The sequence below is a fragment of the Cetorhinus maximus genome, chromosome 16 (assembly GCF_964194155.1).
Source record: "Cetorhinus maximus chromosome 16, sCetMax3.hap1.1, whole genome shotgun sequence".
Taxonomy (NCBI): Eukaryota; Metazoa; Chordata; class Chondrichthyes; order Lamniformes; family Cetorhinidae; genus Cetorhinus; species Cetorhinus maximus.
In genome coordinates this window covers 91,011,790-91,025,521 of record NC_135894.1, presented here as the reverse complement: position 1 = coordinate 91,025,521, position 13,732 = coordinate 91,011,790, and the positions used below count along the sequence as shown (strand labels likewise).

Genomic DNA, 13,732 nt, shown 5'->3' with positions numbered 1-13,732 from the left:
CAGAGAATAACTCACCAAAGCCTGTCCACCAGCTACAAGGTGCAAGTTAGTCATGTGATGGAATAACTTCCACTTGCCTGGATAAGTGCAGGCTCCAACAACACCCAAGAATATTGATGAAAAAAGAGACATGTCTAAGCTTTTTGTCCTGCACTCATCAGGACATTCGTAAAAATATCAATATAAGGGGAAAACAACAATTCATACTGCATGTGAAGAGAGTGCAAGACGAAAAGCTTAGACATGTCTCTTTTTTCAGCAATGCTCAAATTCTGTATTACCAAATGATTATTTGAACATTCAAGAAGCTCGACATCATCCAGGACAAAGCAGCCTGCTGAACTGGCTCCCCATCCACATCTTCATTATCCACTCCCTCTAACACTAATGCACAGTGGCAGCAGTGCCTCCAAGATGTACTCCAGCAACTCACCAAGGCTCCTTCGTAAGCACCTTCCAACTCTGTGACCTCTACCACCTAGAAGGTCAAAGGGAGCAGATGCATGGGAACAGCACCACCTGTAAGATCCCCTGCAAGCCACACACATTCCTAACATGGAATTATATTGCTGTTCCTTCAGTATCACTGGGTCAAAACCTTGGAATTCCCTCCCTAACAGCACTGTGGGTGTATCTGCACCACATGGACTGTAGTGATTCAAGATTCAGCAAGGCGGCTCACCAACACCTTCTCAAAGGCAATTAGAGATGGACAACAAAATTGTTGAATAAAAAGAACTCAAGAATCAATCCAACTCAGCCCTAAAAACATTCTAGGCCTGCACTGTTCTCTGGGGAAGGAAATTCCACAGACTAATGACCCTCTGAGAGAAATAAATTCTCCTCATCTCCAACTTAAATGGAAGACCCCTTATTTTGAAACTGTGTCCCTTAATTCTAGTCTCTCCCATAAGGGGAAACATCCTCTTAGCAGCTACCCTGCCAAGTCCTGTCAGAATTTTATATGTTTCAATAAGGTCACCTCTTATTCTTCTTAACTCCAATGGATACAGGCGTAACCTGTTCAACCTTTCCTCATAAGATAACTAATTCATACTGGGAATCAGTCGAATAAATCTTCTCTGAACTGCCTTGAATGCAATTATTCCCTTTCTTAAGTAAGGACACCAAAACTGTATACTGTACCCCAATGTCATCTCACCAACGCCCTGTACAACTGTAGCAAACTCCACTATTTTTATATTCCATTCCCCTTGCAAAAAACACCAACATCCCATTTGCCTTCCTGATCAATTGCTGTACCTGTATATTAACTATTTATGATTCATGTAATGGGACATCCTGATCCCTTTGCATCACAGACTATTGAAATCTCTCTCCATTCAAATAATACACTGCTTTTCTAGTCTTCCTGCCAAAGTGAACCAAGTTCACATTTTCCCACATTATACTCCATCTGCCCACTCACTTAACCTATCTATGTCCTTTTGCAGGCTACTTATGTCCCCTTCACAACTTACTTTCCTATTTATCTTTGTTTCACCAGCAAATTTAGCTATGACATTTTTGGTCCTTTCATCTAAGTCATTGATAAAGATTGTAAATAGTTGAGGCCCCAACACTGATCCCTGTGGCACTGCACTAGTCACAGCTTGCTAATCAGGAAATGACCTATTTATACCTAATCTCTTCCTGTTAGCTAAACAATCCTCTATCCATGCTAATATGTTACCTCCTACAACATGAAATTTTATTGTCTGCTGTAACCTTTGATATGGCACCTTAACAAGAGTGACTTTTGGAAATCCAAGAACACCACATCTACAGGTTCCCCTTTATCCACATTGCTTGTTACTTTCTCAAAGAATTTTCATAAATTAGTCCAACAAAATTCCCCTTTCACAAAACCAGGTTGACTTTGTCTGATCGCATTAAGATTTTCTAAGCTCCCTGCCATAATCTCATTAGAAATAGATTCTAGTATTTTCTCTATGACAGATGTTAGTCTGACTGGCCTGTAGTTTCCTGTTTCCTGTGTCCCTCCTTTCTTGAATAGGAGAGTTACGTTTCCCATTTTCTAATGTGATCGGATCTTTCCAGAACCTAGGGTATTTTGGAAAATGATAACCAGTGTATCTATCATCTCAGCAGCCTCTACTTTCAAGACCATGCTGGTCATCGGGGTCCAGGGGACTTGTCAGCCTTTAGTTCTAATTGTTTTCTGAGTACCCTTCCCTTGGTGATTGTAATTGTTTTAAGCCTGTCCCTCCCTTTCACCTCTTGATTTTCAAGTATTCTTGGGATATTTGTTGTGCCTCTGACAGTGAAGACAGACACAAAATGCCCGTTCAACATTACCTCCATTTCCTTGTTTCCCAGTATAATTCCCCAGTTTCACCTTCAGGACCTAAGGGACCAATGCTCACTTTAGCACTTCAGTTACTCTTTTGCCTTTTAAATACTTGTAGAAACTCTTGCTATCTGTTTTATATTTCTAGCTAGTTTCCTCTCATACTCTAATTTCTCCCACCTTATTGCTTTCGCGCTCATTTTTTTTTCTGTTTATTAAATTCTGTCCAATTACTCTAACCCACCAATAAACTTCACAGAAGTGTACGCTTACTCTTTCAACTTGATACCATCTTTAACCTCCTTAATTATCCACAGATGGTGCTGAACGTCTTTTTTTCTCACTGGAATATATCTTTGCTGAGAATTATGAAATATCCCCTTAAACATCTGCTGCTGCATGAATACTGTCCCACCCCTTTAACCTACTTCCCCCGCTCACTTCACACAATGAATCATAGTAGCTCTTGTTTTATATGCATACACACCAGCCATTTTGGGAACAGCAGGATCTAATCCTAAACAATGAGATGATTAACCATTTAATTTGGCTTACTCTTTCTGTGAGAAGGAGAACTAGTAGCAAATGATCCCATTTGGCTATGAAGAGAGGTTCCCTACTCGTATCCACATATGATTGAGGGCTGGATGTGGGTAGCCTTGCCTTAATGAAATGTGTAATATGAAGAGCCTTTTAGCCACACAGACATTCTGTGGGAAAAACAATTAGAAATATCTCTGAAATGGGTTTCTGTTTCCTTCATTTCAGTTGACAAAAGGATTTAATGCCATTATCCAGGCTTTAATCAAGAGTGGAAAAATGACTATTACTGTCACATCTATTGAAGAAGGGAGTGTGGTTGTTCAATTTTCTGTAGCAACATCAACAAACGTGACTGTCCCTCTAACCGATATCAAAAAATGGGTTGCTGATTCTTTAAACAACAGTACAATGTTCGATGTAGACCTTCAAAACATGACCATTTCAGGTAAGGAATTCCACAATAAGCATTTCAATCACTGACCTCAGAGGCCTTGGAAACGTTCTGGAAGAATTGAGGAAAGGCCAAAGAAGAGCCTGCGGGTGATGCTAATAATTTAAAATGAACAGAAGGGAGAGAAAGCTGAATCATAAAGTAGATAGATGATTCCAAACTTGGCTTTTCAAAGTCTGAAGTGTTCAGGAAGAAAGGAAGACTGAGGATTGGGTAGAGCTCCACAATTTTGGGATGCCTGGCAAAGCGTGTATTATAGACGGTGATGATCCGATGAGGTTTGATTCCATCAGTTGACTTTATAGCGGGAAGAACGAGCATGTCAGACCTGAATAATGTTTAGTTTGGTGGGCAATGCTGACATAACATTGATATTATTGATATTGGGTGTCAGCTGTGGCTCAGTTGGTAGCACTCTCACCTATGAGTCATATTTAAAAAGGGAGGTAGAGAGAAAACAGGGAATTATAGACCAGTCAGCCTGGTGTCGGTAGTGGGGAAAATTCTAGAGTCCATTGGAAAAGATTTAATAGCTGAGCACTTGGAAAACAGTGGCAGAATCGGACAGAGTCAGCATGGATTTACGAAAGGGAAATCATGCCTGACAAATCTACTGGAATTTTTCGAGGATGTAACTAGTAGAGTTGATGAGGGGGTGTCAGTGGATGTGGTTTATTTGGACTTTCAGAAGGGTTTCAACAAAGTCCCACATAAGAGATTAGTGTGTAAAATTAAAGCTCATGGTATTGGGGGTAGCGTATTGAGATGGATAGAAAACTGGTTGGCAGACAGGAAACAAAAAGTAGGAATAAACAGATCTTTTTCCGAATGGCAGGCAGTGACTAGTGGGATACCTCAGGGATCGATGCTGGGGCCCCAGCTATTCACAATATATATTAATGATTTAGGTGAGGGAACTAAATGTAATATCTCCAAATTTGCAGATTACACAAAGCTGGGTGGGAGGATGAGCTGTGAGGAGGATGCAGAGATGCTTCAGTGTGATTTGGACAAGCTGAGTGAGTGGGCAAATGCATGGCAGATGCAGTATAATGTGGATAAATGTGAGGTTATCCACTTTGGTAACAAAAGCAGGAAGGCAGATTATTATCTGAATGGTTATAAATTGAGAGAGGGGAATGTGCAAAAAAACTGGGTGTCCTCATACAGCAGTCGCTGAAGGTAAGCATGCAGGTGCAGCAGGCGGTAATGAAGGCAAATGATATGTTGGCCTTCATAGCAAGAGGATTCAAGTACAGGAGCAGGTATGTCTTGCTGCAATTATACAGGGCCTTGGTGAGACCACACCTGTGTGCAGTTTTGGTCTCCTTATCTGAGCAAGATGTTCTTGCTCTAGAGGGAGTGCAGCGAAGGTTTACCATACTGATTCTTGGGATGGCAGAACTGACATATGAGGAGAGGTTGAGTCAGTTAGGATTATATTCGCTGGAGTTCAGAAGAGTGAGGGGAGATCTCATAGAAACATATAAAATTCTAACAGGACGAGACAGGGTGGATGCAGGAAGGATATTCCCTCTCGTGGGGGAGTCCAGAACTAGGGGTCACAGACTGAGGATATGGGGTGGACTATTTAGGACTGAGATGAGGAGAAATTTCTTCACCCAGAGAGTGGTGAGCCTGTGGAATTTGCTACCACAGAAAGTAGTTGAGGCCAAAACATTGTATGTTTTCAAGAAGGAGTTAGATATAGGTCTTGGGGCGAAAGGAATCAAAGGATATGGGGAGAAAGCGGGAGCAGGTTATTGAGTTGGATGATCAGACATGATCATAATGAATGGTGTAGCAGGCTCGAAGGGCTGAATGGCCTAGTCCTGCTCCTATTTTCTATGTTTCTATGGGTCACAAGCTTCCTGCTTTAAGTCCCACTTGAGGGCTTGGGCAGAAAAACCCACACTGACACTGCAGTGCAATACTGAGGGAGCACTGCGTTGTTCGATGTGTTACGTTTCAGATGAGATGTCAAACCAAGTTCACATTTGCCTTTTCTTGTGGATGAAAGGATTCCATGGCACTATCTTGTAGACAAGAAGAGCATTATCCCTGGTGTTCTGGTCAATATTTATCTCTCAATCGACATCACAAAAACAGATTGTCTGGTCATTAAAACATTGCAGTTTACGGGAATTCGCCGTGTGCATGTTGGCTGCCACATTTTTTTACATTACAACCGCGACTACACTTCAAAAGCACTTTGAGACATCCAGTGGTTGTAAAAGACACTGTATAAAGACGTCATTCATTTTTATTATCGAAGAAATAAATCAAAACATTTTGACTTTATCATGATTAGGCTTTTAGTTGACTACTTCAGAATAAACTTCAGTTGATGTCTATGTTCTAGGGCCCAGTGAAAAAATATTAAAAAGTGTAAAATCTTAATCTGTTGGCATGCTGTTGTGTATCCAACTGATTAATTTGCACTATCTATAGATGTCACGTGCAGGAAAAAAATAACCTGATGGGATTAAAGTGACCTCAGAAACTGAGCGGAAGCGTTTTCTTCTGAATGCTATTTTCAACAGATGTCAAGGAAAGATCATTGTGTATAAAGCAAAATTGCAATCGTAATTCGGTTGGAATTAGCAAATACCCACCAGACTGACAAAGTCACTAAGACAGCAACCAAAGGAAACCTTCCTCCAATCGACCTTAATCCTGATTCCAGAAAGACACAGTGTAAATTTTTCCATTTCCGACACCATCCATCCTTATGGCAAATCCCAACGTGATTCCCAATTTGATTCCAGTTTGTGTCACATTATGAGCAGTTTTATGCTTTAGGTTTGTAACTTTTGGAAGCTGGGTTTTAAGTCCTCACACTTATTTCATTCAGGACTCCTGCAAGCAGAAGAGAATGTAGATAAACATTCTTTATGACTGGCTCAAAACTGACTGCATTATGCAGCTCGTGTCACATGGTCCATCTACACTGTTTTGGGATTTTTCTGCATTAATTGTTACTCATCATTAGGAGGTGGCATTTCTATTGGAATAAAGTGAGGAATGAGGGGTCAAATGAAACTCCATACTTATCAGTTCTTCAAATACTTCCAAGCTGGTTAAATTCAGATTGAAGCAGTGTTTTAACACCGATTTTCCCTCTTCTTTACAGACAGAGACAGCTGTCAGCCTGGGCTGAATGATTGTTCAGGTAATGGAACTTGTATCAGACAGAACGCAACTTACACCTGTCAGTGTAACGCTGGGTTCAGAGATAAAAGCCCCAGTGTACCTGGAAGGACATGTGAAGGTAAGACATTTCCTGGGTTCAATATTGCTTTAAATCATTGGGTAAAGTAACCTTTACTTTGATTGTGTTGATCTAATCCTTGTTTCAGACGTCAACGAGTGTCAGACTGGGAACAACACATGCTCTGATTTAGCTGACTGCATGAACACGCCAGGAAATTTCTCTTGTAGTTGTTTCCAGGGGATTGTAGATACCAACCCAGCAAACCCAGGAACACAGTGCAGAGGTAAAGATCTGAACAGTTTAAAACGGGAGTGGTGAGATATGAAGGAATGTGAAAATGTTTCAACATGAATCTTGGTGACATTGCTATGTGAACGCTTTACATGCTTACATTACGTTCATCTTAGCGCCATTTTAAAGCTCCTTTTTTAATTCATTCACGGGATGTGGGCATCACTGGCTAGGCCAGCATTTATTGTCCATCCCTAATTGCTCTTGAGAATTTGGTGGTGATTAATGACTTGTTTAAACAAATAGAGGAATGTCAAGAGGAATGTTGTAAAGTCACTGAGTTTTTCAGGCAGAAGGAGGCCAGTCAGCCTATAATGCCTATGCTGATTTTTCTCCAATTAGCCCATTGGCCTGCCCTTTCCCCATAACATTTTTTCATTTTACATTTTTCCTTTTCAATTATATAATTAGTTCCCTCTTAAATGTGACTTTTTAATCTGTTTCCACCATCCCTTTATTCAGTGCATTCCAGATCATAACAACTTGAATTGAGGCCTACCTGGTGTTTGATAAAGGTTTAGACTAACTCCCTTGCTTTTATGCAGTATGCCTCTTCCTTTAAAGCAAAGGAATGTATCTGCTTTATTAACGGCTTTACCGTTATCAAATATTTCTGTAAGTGAGTCTCGAGGTTCCCGCCCCTCTTCTTTTTAAAAATACACATTTGGTCACTGACCCATTCACCAGTGGAAACAATTTCTCCTCATTTACTTCAACAACTAGTCACAAGTGTTCATCAGTCTGCGGATCTGAGCAGAAGACAAAAAAACACTCCTCCTAACTTTGAACACCTGTATTAAATTTCCCCATTAACATTCCCCCATCTAAGGCACATAACCCTAGCTTCAATGTGTCCATGTATAATTAAAATCCTTCATTCCTTGGCTTCATTCCAATAAAGCTCATCTACACCAGCTCCAAGACCTTTGCATTATCTGCTAGCATCAGCAGATGTTAATTTCCAGCCTTACATTTCTATTGGTGATTACTGTGGATATATTAGATACAAAGAGAACGTTTGAAGAGAAATCCGTATTCCACAAATGCTCCTAGGCAAGAATTTCTCGCTACATTTCACTAAAATGCATAATGGTGACGTGTATATGGGATGCTACACTTCAGCATTTCAGCATTATAGAGGTTCATTGCTATATTGGTCGCTGACATCAACCCATTGACTAGGATGTGAGTTGCTCCCAGGTTCTTTCCAAAATAATGCTAATCTTTCAATGTGAGCACTTATAAATGGCAGGAAAGGTTTTGACAGGGTGAATGTGGAAAGGATGTTTCCTCTTGTAGGAGAATCTAGAACTAGGGATCACTGTTTAAAAATAAGAGGTGGCCTATTTGAGGCAGAGATGCAGAGAGCTTTTTTCTCTCAGAAGGTAATGAGTCTTTGGGACTCTCTTCCTTAAGTGGCGGTGGAAGTAGAGTCTTTGAACATTTTTAAGGCAGAGCTAGATAGATTCTTGATATGCAAAGTAGTGAAAAGCTGTCGGGAGTAGGTGGGAATGTGGAGTTGAGGTTACAATCAGATCAGCCATGATCTTATTGAATGGCAGAGGAGGCTTGACAGGCCTAGTGACCTACTCCTGCTCCTAATTCATATGTTCGTATTCAAAATCATGAGGGGCCTGGACAGGGGATAGGGAGGGGGTTGTTCCCATTGGCAGAGGGATCGGGAACCGGAGTGCACAGATTTGGGATAGTTAGTAAAGGAAGCAAGAGCGATATGAGAAGGGATTTATTCGCAGCGGATGTTTGGGGTCTTGAGTGCACTGACTGGGAGCATGGTTGAGGTAAGTTCAATCAAGCCATTCGGTAAGGAAATATAGTGCAGGGTTATATGGAGAAGGTAGGAAAATGGTACGAGGTGAAATGCTCATTCCTGGAGTTCCAGGATTTTGACGCAGTGACAGTGAAGGAACGGCGATATATTTCTGAGCCAGGATGGTGTGTGGCTTGGAGGGGAACATGCAGATGGTGGTGTTCCCATGCATCTGCTGCTCTTGTACTTCTAGGTGGTAGAGGTCATGAGTTTGGAAAGCGCTGTCAAAGGAGACTTGGCGAGTTCCTGCAGTGCATTTTGTAGATGGTATACACTGCCGTCTCTGTGTGTCGGTGGTGGAGGAGTGGACGATGAAGGTGGCGGATGGGGTGCCAGTGAAGCAGGTTGCTTTGTCCTGGATGATGTCAAGCTTCTTGAGTTTTGTTTGAGCTGCACTCATCCAGGCAAGTGGGGAGTATTCCATCACACTCCTGACTTGTGCCTTGTAGATGGTGGACAGCCTTTGGGGAGTCAGGTAGTTAGTAGTCACAAGATTCCTAGCCTCTGACCTGCTGTTGGCAGCCACAGTATTTATATGGCTGATACATTTAATTTTCGGGCCCAGGATGTTAATCCTGCCCATCTCCTCCCCATAAAACTCACACCTGTGAGTGTTGACCCTGTGTACTGCAGCAGATCAATCGAACATACAAACATACAAATTAGGAAATGGAATAAGTCCTTTGGTCCTTGAGTTTGCTCCACCATTCAATAAGATCATGGCCGATCTGATTATAACCTCAACTCCACATTCCCGCCTACCCCAATAACCTTTCACCCCCTTACTTATCGAGAATCTATCTAGCTCTGCCTTAAAAATATTCAAAGACCCTGTTTCCACCGCCTTTTGAGGATGAATGTTCCAAAGACTCACTACCCTCTGACAGAAAAAGTTTCTTCGTCACCCCTCTCCATGTCTCCCTCCAGAGTGTCTGTTCACTTGTAAATCTTGCAATCCATGAGTTTATTGTGGATAATCAACGTTGACATCAACATTGTGACCCTGACAGAAACCTGACTGGGCAGTGGCGACACCTTCCCCCTAAATGAAGCCTTCCCAGTTGGCTACACCTTCCACCACTTGCCCTGTCAACACTTCTTGTGGTAATGGTTTGGTCAGTCCCATTGTCCCTTTGGCACTTCTCCTTTGAACACCTAGTCTTGTTCCACCCGTCTCATCCCTCTCACTTAAAATTCAGATTCACCACCCAAGTACCAAAAAATGTTTTCTCACTCAGTTGTCTTCATTGCTTTCCTCCCTCAGCCTCCACGCCAAGTGACTTCTCATCCTCAGTGATTTCAATCTCCAACTTACGTCATCATGTTCACTCTCCTCTGGGTTTACTGTCCTCTTATCCTCTCTTAATCACACCCTCCATGAAAACTGCCCAACCCCCCTTGATGCCACTCCCTTGCCCTTGCCATTTCCTTCACCATATCAATTGTAGAGAAGGCCACTTCCAGGATCATTTCCACATATCACTCTCCACCCAAAGCCTCCTCCCTCCTCCTAACCCTGCTTCTTCTCTGTCCGTTCCTGGTAAAAACTGCTGCCAACTCACTGCCAACTATACTTTTAAATCCCAACTGCCTCACCTTTGGCCCACTGTTTGCCACAACATTTGTCTGGCGACTGACCTTCTCAACTGCATCCTCAGCTCCACCTTTGATGGCATAGTCACAATTAAAATTATTACTCCCTCCCTCACTCACACTGTATCCCCAGTATGGCTATCATCCCTGTTCCTTTAAGTCCAAACGATGAGGATGACTGGTTTAGTTATTCACTGCCACTATCTGACTAAACACTGTATGGTGTTGCTTTTGTCTGCCAAAGGTGCTCACTATTACAGCATCATCATAGATTATAAAGATATTGCACAGCTTCTTTCCTCTACTACAAACTACCTTCTGAAGCCCCCCTCCCCATCCCCTCCAGCTTCACCTCCAACAAATGCGAGGAGATCATGAACTTCTTTGTCACTAACATTGAGACTATTGTGTCAGCTGTCTCTGTCATTTCTCTCCATTTACCTAACTCACTGTGCTAAACTTCCTCTAAAGCTCCCCCTCCCTGGCCTTGAACTCACATTGTTCTTCAATTTCTCTCCTATCCCCAACAAACCCTCGACAAGCTCATAGAAACAAAAAAAAATACAGCACAGAAGGAGCCCATTCTGCTCAACATGAGCATTAGGCCTCCCTCCTGCTCCCTTGACCATGAGACCTCCCTTTTGATCCCTTGACCATGAGACCTCCCTCCTGATCCCTTGACCCTATTCCCACAAAACTGGTGACCATCCGATTTCTTTCCTGATTCCCATATTCGCTGATACATCCTATATTAGTTGTTATTGCAAATGATTCTCTTTCTTCAGGTACTGACACTCTCTTTTTCAAATCTCAGGTCATAACCCCTCCCCTCAAAGAAAACAACCATTAACCCCTCTATCCTTGCAAACTACTTTCCCATCTCCAACTTCTCTTTCCCCTTGTCCATGAACATGTTGTCACCTCCTAAACCTGTGTCCATCTTTTCTGGAATTCCACATTTGAATACTTATCAAAGTCACAACCAGCATCATATGTGAGTGTGACAATGACAACATATCACTCCTTGTTCTTTTTCACCTCTCTGCAGCTTTTGACATGGTTGACTACACGATCCTCCTTCAAAGCCTGTCCACCATTGTCCAGCTGGATGCGACTTTTCCCAGCTGGGTCCATTCCTATCTGTCTAATCATATCCAGAATATCACTTACAATGGTCTCTCCTTCTGCCCCCGCACCATATCCTCTGGTGCCCCCCAAGGATCAATCCTTGACCCCTTCCTTTTTCTCATCTGCTTGCTATCCTTTGGCGACATTTTCTGGAAATGCAATGTCAGTTTCTAGATGTATGCTTGATGAAGCCAAGCTCTACCTCACCACTACCTATCTTAACCCCTTCACTGTCTCTAAATTGTCTAACATCCAGTATTGGATGAGCAGAAATCTCCTCTAATTAAATATTGAGAATAATGAAGCCACTGTCTTCCTCAAATATGGAGTTGATAGCTAGGCAACTGAAGCCACTGTCTTCGGTCCCCTAGCTATCGACTCCATCCCTCGTCCTGGCAAATATCTGAGGCTGACGTGGTATGTCCATGACCTTGGTGTCAAATTTGACCTAGAGATATGTTTGCGAGCACATATTTATGTTACATATGCACATATATATCATATACACACATATGTATCACATATACACATACGTATCACATATACACATATGTGCCATCAATAGGACCTCCTATTTCTGTCTCCATGACTCCGTCACTGGCTCCTTTCAACTGCTGCTGAAACCCTCATTCATGCCTTTGTTCCCTCGAGACTTGACTATTCCAACACACCTCTGTATGACCTCGAGCATTCTACCCTCTGTAAACTTGAGATCATCCAAAACTCGTCCTGCACCAAGTCTGGTTCACCCATCACCTTTATCCTCATGACATACACTGGCTCCTGGTTAAATAACAAAATGATTTTACAATTCTCTTCCTTGTTTTCAAATCCCTCCATAACCTCACACTTCCCTATCTATATAATCTCCTTCAGCCCCACAACCCTCTGACACATCTGTGCTCCTCTAATTCTGGCCTCTTGAGCATACCTGATTTTAAATGCTCCACCATTGGCCATCATTCCTTCAGCTGCCAAGGCCCGAGGCTTTGGAGCTCCTTGTTAAACCTCTCTGCCTCTATACCAATCTTTCCTCTTTTAAGACACTCCTTCAAACATATCACTTTGGTTAAGTTTTTAGTCATCTACCCTAATGTCGCCTTACTGGGCTCAGTGCCAATTTTTGTTCCTGTGAAGTATCTTGGGATGTTTTATTACATTAAAGGTGCTATATAAATACACATTGTTGTTGGCTTAATCGTTCCACTTTCTACAGTCTCAAAAATACTTGTATCTCTCTGGGATCTTAGCCCTGTGGTAATTCTTCATCTGAGCTTAGACTACAAATGAGGGTTTTCGTGAGACTCCATATCACAAATACCAACGGGCCATCTAATAGGAATAGCATATTCTTATATGACGATAAATAGTCTATAGTCAATAGTTTATTGACTATAAATAGCCAACCCAGCTCCTATTTCACACATATCCTTGATAGTGATCAGGAGCTAGAGCCATGGGTGACATTCTTATCTCTCCAGTTCAGGACTGCGCTCCCAGCTGAGATCAGATAGCTCAACATGGACCAAGAATAGAAGACAACAATCTTCTGGCTGACATTCTTAGTCATGCATTAGGCAGTGGCTTTTATCCGTTGGGTCTTCAGGAGGATTCAAGAGTCTTGTTTGAATGATGTGTTTATAATTTATTGACCCATCAAAAGTATTCATGTTCAATATTGACTAAAATGTTCAATTTTTAATCTGCAGATCCTAATACATGTTTCCTAAATCAGACGAATATCTGTGCTTTGTCTGACTGCTTAACGATGACGGTCAGTGAATGCAACAGTAAGTATCTTTATCTTCACTGGTCTTTGTCTGTGATGCAGTCCAGATCTGTTCTGACATCCAGTCAAGTTGCCTCTGGGAAGTTAGCCTCAAATGCTTTAATTATATTTATAAATTAACAAATCATTATCATGACAATGCTGGTGAAATATTGTGAATGTAACATGTTTCCCCTTCATTAACTTTAACATTTTATCAAACCCAACCTGACCACGGCTTGAATGTTGTTCTCGAGAGAATTTTTTTCCAGCAACATCTCAGATTCCAGGATAAGTTTCAAGTAAAGGCTTGTTTGTTTTGCTGGGCAGTCCTTTACTCATCAGCTGTCTTTCTCTCTTGTGCAGTCTTTTCCATTCTCTGTATCATTGTTTCTCCCTCTGCTGTTCCCTACCTAATGTACAAATATACTTCTTTCAGGTAGCTTTCTGGTTACTTCTATTGACTTCAAAAATATCATAAAATCATAGAAATTTACAGCATATAAAGAGGACAAGTTTCCCCTTTTCCAGCTCTTGGTCCATAACCTTGTAGGTTGCAATATTTCAAGTGCATATCTAAGTACTTTTTAAACATTATGAGAGTT

General features: G+C 41.7%; 1 protein-coding gene across 1 annotated transcript in view; it reads left to right on the top strand.

Annotated features, from left to right (window-relative positions):
• Positions 1-13,732, top strand: part of LOC144691902 (uncharacterized) — a 40,404-nt gene that overhangs the window by 13,055 nt on the left and 13,617 nt on the right. The window contains exons 4-7 of the mRNA XM_078560477.1: positions 3,080-3,299; positions 6,439-6,576; positions 6,665-6,802; positions 13,069-13,149. Of these exons, the coding sequence (XP_078416603.1) occupies positions 3,080-3,299; positions 6,439-6,576; positions 6,665-6,802; positions 13,069-13,149 (577 nt within the window). The remainder of the gene's footprint in view (positions 1-3,079; positions 3,300-6,438; positions 6,577-6,664; positions 6,803-13,068; positions 13,150-13,732) is intronic.